This window comes from Pipra filicauda, unplaced genomic scaffold, assembly GCF_003945595.2.
Source record: "Pipra filicauda isolate LSUMZ 115617 unplaced genomic scaffold, ASM394559v2 scaffold5_size6683894_pilon, whole genome shotgun sequence".
NCBI lineage: Eukaryota > Metazoa > Chordata > Aves > Passeriformes > Pipridae > Pipra > Pipra filicauda.
This window is the reverse complement of record NW_024104754.1, coordinates 5928442-5949185: the sequence shown is the minus strand read 5'-3', so window position 1 is coordinate 5949185 and position 20744 is coordinate 5928442. Positions and strand designations below refer to the sequence as shown.

Below are 20744 nucleotides of genomic sequence, written 5' to 3'. Positions count from 1 at the left end.
CTGCAGTAGGCATGAAAAAGAAATCTAGAGAGGAATCCAGTTTGAAAGTTAGGCTAGCTGTATTCTCATGTAGGTGCAGCATATCATTCTAGCTGCTGGTCCTGTACAACAGTATATATCTCTTCCCATTAAAATATTTTCAACTTACCGAAGGAAAATCCCTGACCAATATATTACTGAGTGATAAATGGTACACCTGATACTTAACCTAATTCAAAGCATCTTATTTTTCTCTTACACTAGGCTATACTTTGATTTTAGTATCCTCAGTTGAGGAGTTTGCTTTAGCTGGTCTTAAAAAAAAAATAAATTCAGCATCACACTGACATATTCTAATAAAACAGCTCAGTGCTAGAAAAATAAATACTTTGAGTGGAAGCATCCTCACACTCACCAATATGAATAAAGTGCCCAAAGGTAACATTTAAATTAAATCTGTAACATACTTGTGCTCCAAGATGTACCCTTCAGTAATGAACAAATTCTAGATTTGCAGCTGAAATAAGGACACTATTCTTTTCTCTCTCAGCACAATCTGGCTAAAAATAAACCAGTTTGTAGTTCCATGTTTATATTACTTTTCTGGTTTTGTCCTTAATATTTTCTTCTGCAGTATTGCAAGAGTGGAAAATTAATTAAGCTGTTAGCCTTTGAATTTTACTTGCAAACAGGTATTTGTTTTGTAATGTAGCTCATTCTTCTCTCTTAGTGTAAGTTGGCCCTGATGTGGCATCCCAGGGCTGTAATTCCAAGCTTCTGAGAAAAGTTGATGGAATTGCTGCCATAATCATAGCAAATCTTAGCACCTCTTAAACCTATCCATAAGTAGCTATGTCCATCAAAGTGTGCTTCTTAAACATATGTGATTGGCGTAATACAGATATTCCCACAATTTCAGTTGGATTATGGATGTAAACATATTGAGTTTTAGCAGGTTATGGTTCATTCCCTCCAAATAAAGTTTCCAATCCTATTTTAATTCTTTAGATACCTTAGTATCATATATGACAATATATAATATTGCTCAACAGAACAAGAGGTTCAATATAGCTTATTTATGTCAGAGGGAGCTGCACTGCTAAATCATCACACCTTTCTTCTAGTACAGACTTTTCAGTTGACCAAGTTGAAATATTCAGTAATAGTTTTATCAGAATGGAAGTGTAGCAAAGACCTGAGGTTGCTTAGCAGGTCAGGTCAGGTCTTGGGGAAATAAATTCCCCAAGAATTAATCATGTTTGAAACTAAGTATGATAAATCCACACTGCATTGAAATTTGTGAAAATTTCAATGTAATTTTGGAATTGTACGTTAGTCTTTAATTAAGAGGGAAAGGATACTGTCAAGTGTGCTATCATTATGATATTTGATACAATAGGAACAAATAAACATAGTTTGATATATATGTGTATATATATATACATATATAGTCAATCATTCTCATAGAGAATACATAGGCCTACCTTTCACAGTGCCATCATTAGGACACTATTACCAAATCTACCTTTTTTTTTTCAACACTAGGTCAGATGTTGCTATATTGTACAATGATCGTTCTGTTCTTGAAAATCATCATGTAAGTGCTGCTTATAGACTCATGCAAGAAGAAGAGATGAACATCCTGGGTAATTTAAACAAAGATGACTGGAGGTAAGACTTGCAGTGACATTCAAACATAATTCCAGTATTTATAAATAATAAAAACCACCAAGCCTTCCCCATGGAGTCTATTTTAAGAGTTCAAATTACAGGAAACGACATTGTCACTGAAAAGAGTAATGGATATTTAGAGCCTAGGGAAGGCTGCTGCAGTACTAAGAAATATTGTTTGGGAGACTCCAAACAAAATCAAATTTTCCAAGTGAGATTGTGCATTTATGAGACACAGTGCTGGACTGTGTGGACAGTGTCTCAGGTGAGATAGATCTTCAGGAAAACCACAATGCTGCTCTGGAGCTGGGTTACCTTTGTCTAACAGTGGGTTAAAACCACAGTGCAGAGTCGCACTACTGCCAGCTTGAGCACTATTGCCCCTGGGATTTCACCATAGTCACATCTTGGTTAAGCAGTAAAAAATTAATTATGTGGGGAGTCCAGAAATAATAAGGTAAAGGCTACAGAAAGCTCTTCTTTTTCTTCTTAATTTTAGTGTAGTTCCTGAAGAAAATTTGCCCAGCTGAAAGAGTAAGGATCATAATTGATATATCACAAATACTAAGACATGTAAGGCTAAAATGAACAAGTGTTAGACTAAGACTTTCCCATTATTCAAAAGGACATGTTATCTTTGTATATCATTGTTTGATACATATAACATTCAAAATATAAGTCTTCTCTGTGTTTCTGTAAACATAGCTATTATTCAGGGATCCTAAAAAAACCCTTTCAAACAGGTGGACTGTAAAGCCAGAGAGATGTTCTGCTTCCAGGAAGTCTTGTGTTGTGAATGATGCTACCATGAATAACAAAGCTATACTCTGCTTAATTTATATTTTCATGAAACCATACATTTTTGAGGGAATGTCAGATCAAATTTTGGTGTGTTGTATATTTACAGATGAAGGACTGTTTTACAGGGTAGATTTACATGATTTTACTTATCTATGTGATGAGAACACCCCTAAGTAGAGCATTTATTGAGTGTAAGTCTTCTGGCCCTTTTGGTTTTCAATTTATTCTTTTTCTGTACCTGTTTCTAAAACACAATATTAAAAGTATTTTTTATTTAATACAAAGTGAGAGAGGAAGCATGCAGGTTTTCATTCTTTTAAAAAAATTATTCTCAGAGGATACTCATTTGGATTTAGTTATCAGAAATTTTGTGCTATAAATTCAGTTCTGGAGAAATACCTCCAGAAGTAAATTGTAAACTTCAGCAATAACTGTCTATACACCTAGATTTTCATTGCCAACATGAGCCAGCCTTGTTCTTCTAAAACTATTTTGGGCCTGATAATTTTGGGGCTAATAGGTCTATGTGACCATATTTTTGCTTGTCCTAACTATTGAGTATGGAGAAAGTCATTGTGCTAGTAGACAGCCATCAGAGGCTGGTATTCTGTCTTTTAAAACCATCATTTTAGAGAGAAAATTATTTTCAAATCTTCAGACTTGTTGCCTTGAGTATTTTTTTTTGAAGTGGTGTTGTTTCATATTGTGTCCTACCAGACAGGGCACGACTCCTTCAGGTAGAAAGGAGCAGGTCTTCTTCAGTTGAACTTCAGTTCAAGATTGTGCCAAGGATGGCTTAGAAACACTTATGTGCATCCCTAGTCCTGACTTCTTTGTCACTGGAGGCCACTATAAATTATTATAGTTTGGGAATCCGTGAAGCAACATACACTGACTCCAGCTGACAGAAATCTGGCTGTCAGCTAGTAGAGTTTATCCCAGTCATTCCCATTTGTTATATCACTGAGAAAAAGAGTAATAGGTTGGAAACAAAATAGTTGCCAATGGAAAGAGGAACCTGCGGTTTCCGGGTGTGTGATGTTTATACATACTGCTCAGGTGGACTGCAAACAGAATAAAGGGGAAATATGATAGGCTCTCTCCACTTTGTGAGGCACACTCTTCTCTGCGTAGATTGTTTGGTCTGGGTTTCCCATAGTTGTTTTCCCAGTTCAGTTATGGACCATTTTGTCTAACTTTTGTTGCATTTCATTTCTCTGTGGTTTTTTAACCTGTGATAAACTACCACGTTCTTCTGGATGTTGCTTGATCGCACACTGGCTCTGTTTACACTTGCTTTTCTCCCACAGTGTTCTCCCACTGTACCCCAATTGTGTTTTTCTAGAGGATCTTATTTTAATTTTGCAAATTTTGTTTTTATAAAGTGGCCACACAGATCCTATTGTATGCAGACAGTTTGAAGTTGGTGAGATATGGCAACCAGAGAAACTAGAATTTATCATCTCTTTTTGGGCCTATTCAGTACAACTTAGAAGAGACCTATTAATTGACTAATAAGCTCAAGCAACTAAACCAGAACGCTCAGTTCTGTGTTTTGTCACTTGGCTAAGCAATTACAGTCTGTACTTTCAAGCAAATAGTAAATTCCAAAATGCCAGTCTGTGCCAACCTGCACAACCTGTTCACGTCTGAGACTTCAATTTAGAGCGGCAGTCATGGAAATTATAGTTTCCTGGTATTCATTTCTAATACCCAGAAATTCCTGTAACCCTGTCATGAGATGCAGTTGTTCATTGGTGCAGTGATGGATCTGTTAGCCACTTAACAGAAGCTCTTCAATTTTGTAATTACTACTGTAGTGAGCTTTTTGGATCTCTACTGAAATTCATGCTGTTAAACTAAGAGTTTTGAAGTTTGCACTGCATCAAGTTGGCAGTAAATTGAAATGATAATTTGTTCAACTTTTTAATGTACTTCCTGGCACTGATTAATTTCTCTTCTACTGTCATATCTATTTTCTTTGGTGCAGGGATTCAATTTTTAAAAAATTTAACACTGCTGACTGTTTAAATGGAGGTTCTGCAAATTATTTCAGCAAGATGAAGCAAAATGACAGAGAATGACTTTATAGTATTACATTTCTCTTCTGCATGTTAACTTTAAGAAGATAAATGTACTAATAAACTGACAACTTTAATTAAGTTTAAAACATAGGCTTTGGGTCTGAGCAGGGAAACACTGCCAGCAGTCTGAGGATGATGTCCTTCGTGGATAATGCATGTGACATTCATAGTAATTTCTCAGTCTTTTCTCAGCTCTGAAAATATGTCCTAATCATTGATATTGTCTTGTTTCTCTCACTTAGTGCCCCTAAAAAACTAAAGAGGGATACTTGTTTGTCTCCCTTTCTCCTTTGATTTACCAGACTTCTAGTGTCCTAGCACCACGTGCATTAATGTCAACAGTTATAGGTGGTGAGGCAGTATTAATGTCTCAAACCATTCCAGTCAGAAGGCATACAATGATACAAAAAAGACTAATAAAACAATATATATTATATGTAATGCACAAAGAATAGCATTTCTTTCACAAATTCCCTTGGGATTCTTCTGTGTGAGGATTCCTGTAACTTGAAGATGAACCTTCAGTTCATTCTTCAGTTCCCAACTTGCTTTTGCTCATCTTAGTCTGTTTCTGTATTTCTTTTATTAATTTCCAACTGACTGAATGTCTTCATCACAGACATTTGTCCAGGTAAAGCTGGTTTCTGTTTATAGGTTAACTACTTTTCCAAGAAATTCATGAGCCACTCCTAGTTTCTTCATTACAGCATTGTTCATGTAATTTTTTCACATAGTCTCGTATCTATGTCTTTTTACAGTATCCTATCCATAGGACTTATGACTATAGGAAGGTTAAGATAGCGTGACAGCACAGGACATGACAATTGCTTAAGTAAAGCAGAGATGGTATACTCAAAACCAGTAATCTTCGGATTTGGGGCCCAAAAAAACATTCTGTGCTATACATGAATACTATTACCACTTCCCTTCATAGCAAGACAACATCTGCATATCTTTTTGCCAAGATAGCGGGAGCAATGCTGACTATATTACCCTGATGCTTGTAGCTCTTGACTGCCTGATGATCATGGGGGGAGATTTCTGTCCATGAGTTACCTATAAGACCAGCTCAGGTCTCCTTCAATACGGAAGTTGAGACAGTCTTTTTTTCCCTGGGAAGCAATTTGGTAATGGTATCAGTCCAAGAGTAATCTCCTGTGCAGTGCTAGTAGACAAAGCATTTTTATCTCTAGTAGAATTTTATTTAATGTTTTCCAGTCAGGTCTCAATTTTCTATTTCTCTAATTATGATGGATGTGGGTGCAGGCAGGAAACAACTGCAGGTGGACAGTCTCTCCTTTGCTGTTAAGCAGCTTTTTAAGTGGCCTAAAATCTTCACAAGTGCGTGAGAGGGCAGTGCTACATTGTTTGATCCTTATTCAGGTGATGGAGGTAAGAATTAGAGTTTTTCCACTGCCATGACGATATGAGTAAACTGAAAACAGTGTTTTACTTCTCTGTGTGTCTTGTGTAGTAGGAATGAGGTGTTTTGTGAGTAGGTGTGAACTTATTTCTGATCACTGTTTAAAAGTTCAGACATTTAAAGTTCCTAGGAAAATCTCCCATAGAAAGGAAAAGTGATAATTATTTCAGTCTTACAAACAACAGGGTTTAATAATGCAAAGCCATCAGTTTTCATGTAGTGTTAGCAGGTTTTTGTTTGTTTTGATTTTTTTTGTTTAGTTTGGTTTTTATGGGGGTTTTTTGTTTTGTTTTGTGTTTTTTTTTTTTGGGGTTTGACTGTGTTTGAAAGGTACAGTTTCAAAGCAACGTGGAGGAGGAGCAGCTGGGTTGCAAAATTATTATGAGGTCAGATAAGGTAGGGCATTTTCTAAACACAAGTTGCTATGGCTGCATATTGTTGAATAGAAGCGAGAGGATTGAGTCTTTATCCAGTTACATCAAAGCAAATCAGGAATAAATACATAATGAGGAATATCTGCTTAAATATGTAATTAATTTGACTTGAAAGCAGTCTTGATAGTCTTTATAACAAAGTATTGTAACAACCCTAAAGAAAACTGCAAATTACCTCCTTAGAACATAGTCCTTTGAAAAAACTGCATGTTAAGTATATCAAAGATATGAATACAATATAAAAGGTCAGTGAAAATTACTAAAATGGGATTCTACTGTTGTAATTGATACTTGGACATCCTTAAGATTGGGGGTGTATTCATGAAGGTATATGCTACATAATCAAAGTTTTAATGTGGTGAATTGTTCCCCACATATGTACAAGCAATACTTGCACGTAAGTCCTTCTAGGCCATTAAAAAGTATGCAAATGCAGACCCAGTGGACTCCTGCATGGCCTATATATAATCCTTCTACATCAAGGAAACTGAATTTTTAAAGTCAGTAATTATTATTGACAAAATTAATTCAATTTAATTTAATATACAATCAGAATTAATACACTTTCTTACATTATTCATGATTCATAGTTTCCTGGTTTCATGGTCATTTAATAGAAAGCTGATGGACAAGCCAACTCTGACCATAATACCAAGATAGAGATAAATTATAAATCCTGAACTTGTTCTGAACCATTAAATAGGCATTAGAGTATTTTTGAGAGGGAAGGTAGTTTGTCGTAATGAACTTATAGTGATATAATATTGATAATGTTTCAGATATAATACCTCTTGCTCTTCTGAGTGTTTCCACAGCCTTCTTCCTAGGTTTAATGTGACACACGCTCTTCATTAATATGAGGGCAGTAATAAAAGACACAAATGTATCCTCTTGTGTGGTGGTAAGCCAGAGACCAAGTGGTTTTTTGAGTACTCTACTGCTGGACAAAATAAGGAAAGACTTATAATGGGTGAGAGAACTGCATGTAATATTAGTTTATGCACTAGCAAATAGGAGTTACAAAACAGTGTGACTCTGAAATAATGATTGAAGAGTACATTTTCTGAGGTACATTGCTTTCACAGAATCCCTTTAGGATACAATGTTCAAGTTGTTAATAATTTATTTAAATGCTTTTTAAAACGTAATAAACCCCATGATGTTGTTTTGAAAGTTATAAATTAACAAGTGCCGCTTAAACAAATGTACCATGTGTAGAATAAATGAATTTTAATCAGTCATTTTGCTTTTAATTATTCTTAGGGAGTTGCGTAGCTTGGTCATTGAGATGGTCTTGTCTACAGATATGTCAGGTCACTTTCAACAAATTAAAACGATGCGACATACTCTACAGCAGACACAGGGGTAGGTTATTTTCCATTCTCTTCATTATCTGTAGTCTTTCAATGAGCTCATATACAAGAAAAGAATTTAAATAGTTGCTTTTGTTTTGAGATAATTGGAGCATGTCCTTGAATTGACAGGGTAGACAAAGCCAAAGCCATGTCTTTGATTCTACATGCAGCAGACATAAGCCATCCAGCAAAATCCTGGGAACTGCACTACCGGTGGACCATGGCCCTGATGGAAGAATTTTTTCGACAGGTGCCATTTTTAAAATCCTTTAATAAATCTAGTTCAAGAAGCAATGGTTATGCAACTAAATATTTCCATAAGTCTGCCAGTGAGGTTGCTGTTGGTTGTGATTGACAAGCATAGTCAGTAGCATATATTCTTTACTTTCCATACATACCACTGACATTAATTCAACTTTTGTGTGTGTGAATAAGATGAAATGGTTATAGCTTTATATCTATTTCAGCTGATATCAGAATTCTGAGTGTTGTAGTGGGTTTTTTTTCTTTCAAGTATAATATAACTTGTCAAGCTGTTTGCATTCTGTAACAGAGATTTATATATGCTTTGTGTTAAAAAAAAAGCACCAGCAGGATAGGATAAGGGAAAATAGGAAGAATTCATGTTCAGAGAAGGCAAAAAGTTGTCACCATTTCACATTTCTTTTCCTTGCTAGTATTTTTTTTTCCTTCCTAGTATTTGACATCCATATGCCACATAGATGTGAAGGTGTTGCTTTAATAATAGCCTGGTCTAAAACCAGAGGTTAGACAGTACCATCCTGTTAACACTGTGGCCATACATCCTAAACCAAAAATGGAGACACACCTTTGTGAAAGTCTTCATTTCTGTGAGGTACTGGATTCAAAGGGAAAACCCAGTAGATGTTGGTGTCACTGCTGTCATTTTTTAACTCCCCTCAGCAGGTGAAAACAAACATATCTCCCTGTAACCAATATTTGTGACCACACACATTGTCAACATAACAGTTACTGAAGTATAATTGATAATCAAAATCCAGTTTAGGTATTATACAGTTTCTGTAGTTATGCACAGGTTTTAAAAATGGTTAATACGGATAAGGGAACAGTGCGTATCTTGCTCAGCTTGATTGTCTTAATTGTGCTATATGATGACATTTTCAAATCAGATAGGTCACACTGGAAAAAAGAATCAGAGAATAAAAAGACAGTGTGTTAAACCATGAGTTTATTAGGCCCATTTGCCCTATAAGGTTCTTGCTCAGTTCATGGAGATTCTTTACACAAGTTCTCAATAGGGAGCATCAGGGCATCCTTGACTCTGGGGAAGCAGACTGGAGAGCTGGTGCCTTAATCTAAATAATGAATGGACTGAGTTTTGTGGAAATAATGAGTAGAGTCATGAGTTTGTGTTTGCTTTTGTAAATGGAAATTGTGAGGATTTCGAACTTGAGAGCAAAAAGGAGGAGCAGATTACCCCAGAAAAAAAGATCATAAAATGACCAACTGTAAAAACATTTTAGACATAGAGAGACAGACTAGACAGAGCCCATGGGGCAGTGAGGCAATGTGTCCAGTCAAGTGGGGGTAGCATTAGCAGTAAACAGTACCACACTGATCATTGAATGCATAGGATCAGCTAATGTTTTAGTTAATCTTTTATCCATTCATTAGAAGTAACTGGTTCCCAAATAAGCTGCTAAAAGACTTGAGAAGGCATTTAACAATAGAACATGCAACCATGTATGTATGTCTGCAACTCAGCAGTAAAATATGAAAGTCTTCTAGGCTGCAGAGGAGCATACAAGAAACTGAATCACTCTTTATATGTACTGCTAAGAACAGTGTGTGAGGAGTAGGTCCAACACTTTTAAAGTGTCATGAAGCAACTGTACCTATATAAATGCACTGAGCAGTGCAGAAGCAGTAGGTGCACGTTCCTAGATGCACTGGCTTGTTGTGCAGCCTCTGGTCTGTTGATCTGAGCCTCTGTGACAGAAATCTCTGGAATTTCCAAATGTGTGTCAGTCAAGGTAAAGTAGTCCAAATGTATATAAAACCCACTGATTCCTTCTTTTCTTTAAAGCTAGTATTCAACTACTTCTACTGCCTTACAGGAAAAACAGCAGAGTCTGAAACAGCTGATACAAATCCAATGCTTTCATAGACAGCTTTTAAAACAGTGATCATCAGCAAAAAATTCACATTGATAAAAACTTTGTTAAATACAGCTAATGGTTAAAATATGTGCCATTGTTAACTTACAGGAAAAAAGCTGAACAACACTTCAAGTTTAAGCAACAACTACAGAAAGTGTGTTATAATGCCAAGGAAAATCTGAGTTACTTGTTTAAAATAGAAATACAGCCACCCATCTCAGACCCTTAAAAGTAAAGAAATATATAGTTCAAGTAAAAAAAAAATCATAACTCCTGTAGCATTCTTCTCTCAGTCTGATTAGATCCAAAAACACTAAAAGAGAGTTAAAAGTGAGTTCAGCACCTAGACAAAAAAATTTTTTTACTTTTTTGATCTGTATCTTAATTTTAAATCTCATTAAATTTTAACAATTAATTTAAGTATTAGTTCTGTGTTCATTATTACAATTTACAATAGGCTTGGACTTACATGACATTTAAGTATTAATTACTATTGTATTAATCGCAAAGTAAGTCATAATTGGGGTAAAGAGCTACTTGAAAACAAAAAAAATTCAAACTCATTCATTACTAGTGTGAAAATTTCTCTTTTTTAATACCTAGTGAAGGAAAGACCTACCCCAGTTTGTATTATACTACAATCTGGCTCCTGTATTTACATAGCCATGCTTCTAGCACTTCTCCTAGTAGCAAGGGTTCATGTGTTCTTCCATACCCTGATATCAAATTATTAACACTTGTGTGTAAAATTTAATAGCCTTAGTAATAAAACTCTCCACATTCACATGAAATGCAATCTGCAAGCTACATCTGTTCCTGTGGCTGAATTGGTTTTATTGGTAATATGGTTCTAAACCTTCCTCAAATATTGTTCAATGATACATGATAAAAAGACAAAGGAAGGTCGATACTGCCCCCTTCATCCATCAGTTTCTGATGAGATCTTTAGGAAAATGGCCTGTTCATATACTGCTCCCCACTGAATGATCATGAAACAACACTTTCCCTAACAAATGTAACATGTAAGTTAATTTTACTTGAAAGTCCAAGTTTTCCTATATCTATAATGGCAGTGTTTCTGGAGACCAGGTTTGTCCAGAAACACAAATTACAACCTCCTTTGGAAGATGTCTCTTCAGGGCTTTTTTTGTGCCACTAACCTTTTTTTATGAGCTTTTGTAAAACGGTTGATCTACTGTGCTGAAAATGGAGACACACCCTCCTGTTGACTGTTGCAACAAAAAATACTCTTCTAATGAGTTAAATGTTGAAATGTTTTCAGAACTAGGTTGTGCAGATCATCTTTGTAGTGAAACTGAACTTATACTTTTTTTATGGCTTCCGCAGCAGAGAGACATGCCTGGTACTAAGTTCAAGTCAGTTCATACCCTTGACCTGAGTAAATCCATTGAAGGAATTTTACATGTTGGATGAACCAGTGTAATAGGAGGAAACATTTAGCATTTGACATACTATTACAAACATGTTGAAGTATGTCCAGGTCCATTACACCTGAGATAGCAGAACTAACCTGTGAATATTGAAGGACTTCATATATGTTACATTTCACTGGCAGATGCCTTGGTATTGAGGAGAACTTGATTGCAGTAAGTTCCTTTATATGAAAATTGTCAAAAGTAAGTTAGAATTTAGATTACTACTTTTAATGAAAATTGGAAGATTTGTCTGTGACTTGTTTTTACTTAGGAATATAAGTTAACAAAGTAACTGAATAAATAATAAGAATATTCAAATTCCTTTGTCTCTCTGTCCTCCTATCAAATATATGCTTGTAATATTAAACACTGTTGTTTGCAGGGAGACAAGGAAGCTGCTTTAGGTCTTCAGTTTTCCCCACTCTGTGACCGCAAGTCCACTTTGGTTGCTCAATCCCAAATAGGTAATGACAAGTTGTGTTTTTCTTTTTCTTGTGTGTTAGGAGCATCTAAATTCACACGAACATTTCATATACTCTTTTATCTCTTTTTGAATTTTAATTGTTCAAAATTCCATTATATAGAAGGTATTTTTTGCACCTATCTCTTCACCAAATTCCTGTACTCTTACAGCAGAAATCTCCTGATCTCAAAAGAACGTGACGTAATTTCGTTATATGTGATGCCAGGGAGGGGTAAGAGAGGGATTAACCAAAGTACTGCACATGAGCTTAGCTTCTACTGTACACACTTTAGAGTGTGGGAGATCATGTCCTCAAACTGATTATCAGGAACTTGCAGGTCTGTCTCTACTATAATCTGAAAGCCTGGTACCAGTTTGTAGATGCATCTCAACTGAAAGGTAATTCATATATCAAATCTCTGGACTGCAATTATGCCTGTCAGTGTGTCAAGGTCAAACTACACAGGGTCAAGCCTCCCTGAATTGACAAGGACCACTGCATTCTGTCACTCAAGATGTCCTTCATTCCATTTCCCTGGGATTTTAAAGGCAACATGCTTGAGCATCATACCTACTGCAGGAGAGAAGCTGAATTCTAGGCTGAATCACTGTTGCTAACCTTTGTGCTGTATTGCATGGTTAGAGTATGAAGACATCTGGAAATCTGTTGCTAGCTCATGTTTTAACATATTTTTTTTCTATTAAGTGCTCAGGAGAGAATAATGCTTCATTCTCTCACTGTGTCATTTCGTATCGTGATGAGCACTTTAAAATGTAAAAGACATTGTTCAGAGCTGACATCTCAGAACTGTGGGATAAATGCTGTCTCCTAAGGATATTACTTGTTCTCTTCACTGATTTGACAGAACCCTCCTACACACTGTGAAATAACACTTTACCTCCACAGAATAATAAACAGCAATTTGAAATATTAACTCCTTGGCAAGAAGCTCCGAATGGTAAAAGAGACAGCGTGACTTCTAGTGCTCTGTCTCAACAGTAGCTTCCCTTCTATTCAATAATTAATATTCATTTCAAATGGTAGATGTGTTCTGCAGTGCATAAAATTTACAAGAAAAAAGAACAAAAAACTGTAATTATTAATATCTAGTTATATCTATACAGCTTTAGGTGGTTTTTGTTTCAGTTGTGCTTTTTTGTTCAAGATTATACTAGTGGTATCTAGTATATTGAATTGGGACTACAGTTAGAAAATCAGCCTGATAGCAAGTATTTATTTTTAGATTTGAGACTTGTGGAAATGTAAAATCTGATTTTCTCTCTTTTTCTTCTTTAGGTTTCATTGATTTCATTGTAGAACCAACATTTTCTCTTCTTACGGACTCAATGGAGAAAATTGTTATGCCTCTTATAGAGGAAGCATCAAAATCTGAAAGTCCTGCATTTGGGACCCCCAGGTATGAATACACTGCTTAGTTATTGAACTAACTAACATAAGGTCACTTAATAATGTCATTCTCAGAGTTATCTCAATTATTTTAACAGTTGGGAAGGTAACATAAATAGCTGTACGGTATTGCCACCCTGTGGTGCTACATTGTATTTGCAATGTGCTATTACTCCGTTGACTGAATGATTGTGCGCATAAACAGGCAGAACCACAATAGCGATCAGAATAAACACATATAAAATAAAAAATCGATTTTCTACTTTTTTAATATAATCTTTGCAGTAGATTATTGAAATTCCTGGGTCTCTTGTCTTAAACCATTTTCAGTATTATTTTAATTGACAGTACCAAAAGTCATTCTTGTGTTTGGGAGAGACAATCGGAAGTGGAGGTGATGATGAAAGTGGTTTCAGGTTTTTTCTGTTCTTTATTATGTGGCAAGTCACTTGCCCACTTCACCTCTCCATGTTAGTATTATTTCACTTATACACTTGGGACAGAACTGGTGGCACTTATATTCCACTTGAAAGAACTAAATAAGTGAGATGGGAAGGGGGGTGTTGCACATCAAGCTCATGATTTTTCATCATGGTAGACGTTGTATATAAAACAAACTAGCTATGACAGACAGCATAATCTGAGTGACTCTGTGCTGAAAGCGTTGTTGGATAGTCAGATACTGCCCTTACAAATACTTGCTCTGTTACCACATTTTTTTTTTCACTTAAAAACTGTAACTTGAGCTTTCACTGAGGTTATTAATATGATGAATCTGCTGGGCAATTTTTCATTCGCTGGGCATTAGTTAACTTTTAGTAACAAAATGGTGAACCTACCTCTTTATTTTGACTACTAGAAGTAAGTAGAAATTACTTGAAGTAGGTATCTATGACAGTGTTTTTAGTGTTTTGGGAAGCAGTGTTAAACAAAGGTATTATTGATAATAAATTTGCTTACATACTCACTTCTTCACAAATGAGGCATTAGCAGCTGCAAATGATTAGCAGCTCTGTGCTTCACTTTTGGTTGATGTTCATGACTGAGTCGTAGATCAACAAAGACTTATCATCCAGCAAAACTTCCTTGTGTGAAGTGGAGGTTAAAGGGACTTTTAATTAGTATGGAATCAAGAGCCACACTTACGAAGAGAATGGAGAGCCTATAGCATGATACAGAAAAGTTTGAGTCAGGACAGTTGCACAAACACTACTGAGTGGACACCATGAGTGGTGCAGTGGTGCCTGGAAAACGTTAGGATTATAGTCTATTCTTTCCATTCTATCCCATTCAACATCTCTGGAGCACATAGAAATTACAGTTAACTCTTCTTGGGAAGTTCTCACTGAAACTATTTCCTGCTTAATGGAAAACTATTTGTAAATGTTGGTAAGACATCTTGTGTCTTAGGCACTCTTTAGTGAAAACTATTATTTCAAGTTAGTTCCTAAGCAGCTTGATTCAGATTATCTGTTTGTGTATTATTAAAATTGCCTGACTGTTCATAATTTGGGTTTTTTTCCCTTGTGCAGTCAAAATAGTTTGGGAGTAGTAAGCAATGCTGAAGCACAAAGACGACCTGGTTTTAAAAGCACAGGTGATGGAGGGACTCACGCAGAAAATTCTCTAGCAACTGTAGACCTAAGGAGCTTTAAGGACAACTTGATGAAGATCATTCAAGCAAACAAAGAAAGATGGAAAGAATTAGCAGCAGAAGGTATGATATATTAAGGTGAAATGTTTTTATAGGTTACTCCCTAAGATCTCACCTACTTCCATTTTTTAATTTCATTTAACCTGTAAAAATACATAGTTGTCTTGTATTCATATATTTTATGTCTTAATGTTTGTTTAGATGGCCTTGTTTTGCTCTCTCAGGAGATGTAGGTGGTTAGAGTATGAGAGTAAATCCTATAGCCTGTACAATAAGGCTTTGTGCTGCTCAGCTTATCTTTAGAGATTTGGTTTATAAATGTGCATTCTTGCACATTTAATTGTAACTGATATTGACATCTGCTTTAAATGCCAAAATCAACAATTCAAAGTAGTGTGTGCCACCACATTTCTTTAGAAACGTGAAAGTTGTACTTTGCTATTAGAAATGCTATTTGTTCCCCAATGTATGGAACAAAATTCAATATTGCAGGCTTCTTTGGACTATGCTGTAGGCAATTATTTAAATGACCCAGTGGATCTAAAGATTTGAGCAATCACTGCATGTATTATGCCCAAACAAGGCAAAAAGGGACTCTTCATTTGCCAGTAGACAGTTAATAAAGCCAAACCTGCATCAAGCATCTTAGTTCATAAGCCATACCTGAAAATTTTCTGGAGTTACAGTTATCTAAGTGAAATGTTTTGTGATAATTGTTGAACAGAATTTATAGCTTTGATCCAGGTTAAGTGAATGACATTTGGGAATATGTTGTCCACAGTCTATGTTGTTTCTGAGTAAGTACCTGGAATATTTCAGCATAACATTTCACTGCTGAGACTGGTCTTGCTGTACATGACCTTATACTGACGGCTGGGAATGATATCCTGGAACCCCGTGCCAGCCTTGTTTTTCATCCCATCAGCCCAATCAACATGTTTTTTTCTCAGAGGTGCCAGACAAGACAGAAAAACAGTGCTGAACAGTGATAAAATCTGATTTAGTGCTAAATTGCAAATGAATATTCTCATTAGGAGAATATTAAGAACATGCTTCCATATATCTATTGTGACAAAGACTTGAGAGTTAGATAGAAGAAGCAGCTGAGGAGAAGACTTGACCAATATTGCCCCTTCTTCATGAGTAGCTTCATAAAACCAATTGTCTCCTTTGGTCTTGCCCAACTACTTGCCCAAATACTGACTGGTCAAAAGGAGAAAGCTGCTAATTTACAGTGATCGATAATAACAGCAGACCATCAGAGTGTCCAAGGCCACTTAGCTATAGCCTGCAGAAATCAGGGAGCCCTGAGCTAGTGACAAGCAAGGTCCTTCAATATGGAAGAATGGAGAACTTGTTATCTGGAAGTTTGCCATTTCCAGTTACACGTAACTAACCAGATTGATTCTGGTACATCAGCTTTTTGGTGTATTGTATTGTTTTGGAGGTGTACAGTGCTATCAATGAGCACTGTTGTTTCTCCTTCATTTCTAGTGCCTTGTGGTGCTCTATAAATTACTAATATATTTAGCCCAGTTTTACTGGGCTTTTGACAGCCATTGAAAACACAAGCTTCTCACAGCAAGAGACTTAAGAATTCTTCTGGGTAAGATTGTTTCTCTATGCAGTCAATATTAATGTGAGGCCAAGCAAAATCCTGAAACTCTGGGTGTGATTTCTACTGTGAAAAACAAGGATGTTAACGTTCAAGACTCCATGTACTTTGCTGAGATTGTGGTTGTCCTAAACTTCTTTCCTTCCATCAAATTGACTAATGAAGTATGTCTAAGTATTTCCTGAAAAGAATTATGGAATTACAGTAAAATGTACATTAGGAAAGCTAATGGGTAAATGAAAATAGCTGGTGTTGAGGTCAGAGCCTGATGAACAGTATTGTCTCTGTGTGATTGTGGCTGAACCTGGTCTTTTAAACCTCTGTATAAGGAAGAGATTAATAGAAATCTGCTCCCATAAAGAGATTACTTGCAGCAACATCTGCAGTTGACTGAAGCGCAACACAGAGACTTTCAGGGTGCCTGGTTAGACTCTAAGAGGAACCTTGCAAATAATGCAAATGCTTTTGAGTACACATTTATATTTTGTTAGTAAACAGATTGTAGGGGTTTTTTTCATAAAATCTGGGGGGGGAATATATATGTTTTGTGAAAGTTATTACATTTTTCATTCATTTGGAATGGAACATCTGGGTCTGTAGTCCATATGTGGGCCTTAAGGACTGCTGGAAAGGAGTTTTTCTGTAAGCGAATGCAGCCATCTATAGAGCATTATCTGAGGTTGCACACAAGTTCTTGTCACATAATGGGAGAGGGAATCTTCCCTAGCTCGTCCAGTATATCTGCTCTGAAGCTGTACCCTGCAAAGGCTGAAAATCCTTAATCAGACTGTGCAAAATGCACATCTAGCAAAGAATAAAAAATATGGCAATATATCACTTTGCCACTTGAAATTCTTTTCAGATTACAATCCAAGTTTGACTGAGCTTGTAAGTGAATAACCTGAGACCTTGAACTTCAGATAATTAGACTCATCCTTTCTGGATCTCATATTACCTTCTCTGACTCTACTGCTTGATGAAAAGTCTTTAGGTTGCTCTGGGCATATGTATGGAGTTGTGCTTTATTCATAGGTTAGTAGGAGCACATACCGAGAGAAGAGATGCCAGGGATAAGTCACTGCCAGAGTGAAAAGAGTATTGTTATTGCTGTCGTTGTTCCTAGCTAGATAATCTATGACAAATCACAAACTACTGAGCACACTGAGGAGGTCACATGTACTAGAATAGTGTGCTGTGATAGTAAGCAGGCTGGCTGTTAGTGTAGATCTTCAAACACACTTCCTGAACTGACTGCGACAAACAGAAGTTGTGCTGTTAGAAGAACCATCTGCATTCTTGTTGATGGGCTCTGCAAACACTAGATATTGTTCCCAGATTAGCTCAGAGGCTCAGGAAAAGTTGGCTCTATAAGATGTGGTACTACAGATGCATAAGGAATATAGAAAGGAAACTAGCAACAATCCATATAATTTCCTGAGGATGACCTGAACTCATTCCAGCTTCTCACGTTTTCGGGATAAGGCTACTCGTGTAGCACTGTTTGGGAGGTGATTCAACTGGAGCAAAGGCTTCTTTAGCAAGGGCTGGAGAAGATGATCTGACTCTTATGCCCAGACAGTCCAGAGCAGAAGACCAATCCCCACTGACAGTGTTGCTGACAGGGCAGCTTTCCAGGAGATGGTGGTGCTACGTCTCCCTGAAAAGACAGTTGCTGTTGAGTCTTGATTCAGAGTAAGCAGCTTGTGCAAGGAACAGCATGCTTTGTTTTTGGGAAGTCCTGTTTTAGTAAGGAAAGCATTTATCTACCTAGGCAGCTGTTTGAAAGCTTCCTTAACAGAAGGCTCAATAAATAAGATGGCTCCACTTTGCTAAAAGGGCCATGTCTTGTATAATTGATGCAGAGGAGCTCAGTTCTCTATAGCCTAAGGGTCTTCAACCTTTCACCACTGGAGAATTAGAGGAATGTTTCTCAGGCCTTTCAGGGAATGCTGTTAACAGGGAATTACCATAATGATCAAACATTTGGATTCTAATTTGAAAGCCTTGATGTTTAATTAATATTCCAAACCCCAATCACCAGATAATCTGTCTTTGTTCAACTCAGCACAGTGATAAAGATATTTTTCCATCTTGCACTTTTTTCAACACATACTGTTGATGGGTGCTGCTGTTTGCAATTATGGTAGTTGTAGCAAATAGACAGTAAATTTGCTCAGATGAATCTGAGAGGTTCTTTCATTAGAGAAGATGTTTGATAAGTAGATTTTAAGGTCTGAAAGTTATAGACCTACTGAGAAAGCTATAAGAAACGCAAAACTCGTGGGGAAAGATTTAACTATCATGTAAGATCCTTTATGGTGCAGTTCTTAGAACACAGAGAGATTGTAACACAGTTATTTAATATTTTAAAAATACAATGTTTATTCCCTATGCTTACAATTTTTGTTTCTTCATGCTTAGATTGTTCTATAAAAGTGTTCCAAAAGTTTACTAATAAAGCAAGCTCAGGTACTCTTAACAGATTGTAAGTGTATGGACTAGTAATCATGCTTGCCATCTCTTCAGTAGATATCATTGTAAATAAAGCTACAGGGATTAAATAAGTATAATTATTTTCACTTTACAGTGAACAGAAAGAGACACAGGCAGCTTAGGACACTCACTTGAGATCATATAATAACATGAGAGAATGCAGCATGCACACCAAGTGTTCAGCTGCCAGTCAAATGGGCCCATCATTGAAGTGTGCCATTCATCTTCAGGATAATATAACAACAGTGTTACTTGTTCTCATTTTATGCTTACGTAACTCTTTAGAAGAGTTAAGTATTACAGGACCTGACCAAAGGTTGCATTATTTGTGTGGAAAGTAATCAGTGACAAGCGTCCTCAACACCCTTTGGCAGTGCACTGGACTGCACGGCTTGAAAATGTGTGCCTGGGATGACCGGCCTCATCCAGGTGGGATGAGAAATATTGAGGTTGAACGAGTCTCTCACACTATCCTCTGCCTCATTTTGATAGCAAAAATATGAAAAAATGACAACTATTGCATCTTTGGAGTAGAGATCAGCTTTTTTTTCACCCATGGGCAGCAATTTTGAATAACAAATGTCTCCTCTGAAAGACCTCTGCATAGTACCTGCAGGCCCCCCTCGGGCACTTTCAGTCCTGCATACTTCCAGTCACAATAACCACGGGGTTCAGTTCCATTTTGTCTGAAAGATTTTCTCTGCAGACTCACTAATAAGAAGAGAGCAGCAGCTGCTGAAATGTGAAAATCCGAGAGTGATGATCTGATAGCATGTTAATGTGATTTAGCAGTCGCTAGGAAGGGTGGGCAGTGGGAGGATGTGTGTGACAGTCACAGAAACTGACTGACAGTTTGGCACATGAAATCTACCCTAATGGACTGTTTTAATCTGTTGGAGAAAAATCAATTCAGGAGGCTAAAGGAGTTCCATCTACTATCAGTGACAGTGATTTTAATTACAGCGCTAAAATGCTTAGGTCATAAGCAGTTTTTGAGCTAATTCAAAAACGTGTTAAGATCAGTGAGAAAAGGAGCATTGTTTGAGTATGTGGAATGAACAGGTTGAGCTAAGAGTAGGAAGAAACATTCAGGATTGACAATATCTGGTAAAGAATGATTACAGACTAAAGAATGATAACTGACCTAATAATGGAACCTGTTTTATATCTCCCTGGAGTACACAATGGAGAGCTGGCCCACCTCTGCACATGACAATCTACATCATTTAAAGCACCTTTTCCATCTAGTAGGCTCAGAGCAGAGCAGCATGTCCCTTCCATTCCCTGTACTGAAAGTTCAAGCATTCGAGCCCCTGTGCTTACAGCTAAACTGCAAAAGAGAAGTATAAAGCAGAGCTAGCAACCTTAGGAAACCATAAACTCACAAATTATTTTTAATCAAATCTTTTAGTGAAAAATTTTGATAACTAATTAAGTCTTTACTACTTTTTCTGTATGACATAATACTGTAACATTAAGTGCCACTGGATTACATGGTTTGCACTGGTTTTATATACTCCTATATCTGTGATGAAATTTGTGGGGGGAGTTGAAAGGAGAAGGAATCAGTGTAATAATAAAGCTGTAGGTTACTGCAATATTTTATTGAGTTTGAAAATGGCAGATTAGTTGGGAAAAATCACAGTTGTTTGGGAACTCTCGGACATGTCTTTAAACTTACTTGGAAATTCCAGAGGCAACAGGATAAGTCCTCTCATTTTCTGCAAAATTTTTATGCTCTGTGCTGGTGTCTTCTCCTTCTCTTTAAAATGGCTGATGTGCGAACA

At 36.6% G+C, this 20744-nt stretch overlaps 1 protein-coding gene across 2 annotated transcripts in view; it reads left to right on the top strand.

Moving 5' to 3' along the window:
• The window catches only part of PDE1A (phosphodiesterase 1A), a 76260-nt gene that overhangs the window by 40967 nt on the left and 14549 nt on the right, over positions 1–20744 (top strand). For both annotated transcript variants that reach the window (XM_027731522.2, XM_039388020.1), the window contains exons 8-13: positions 1525–1650; positions 7656–7757; positions 7877–7997; positions 11707–11788; positions 13085–13205; positions 14728–14912. In XM_027731522.2, the coding sequence (XP_027587323.1) occupies positions 1525–1650; positions 7656–7757; positions 7877–7997; positions 11707–11788; positions 13085–13205; positions 14728–14912 (737 nt within the window). The remainder of the gene's footprint in view (positions 1–1524; positions 1651–7655; positions 7758–7876; positions 7998–11706; positions 11789–13084; positions 13206–14727; positions 14913–20744) is intronic.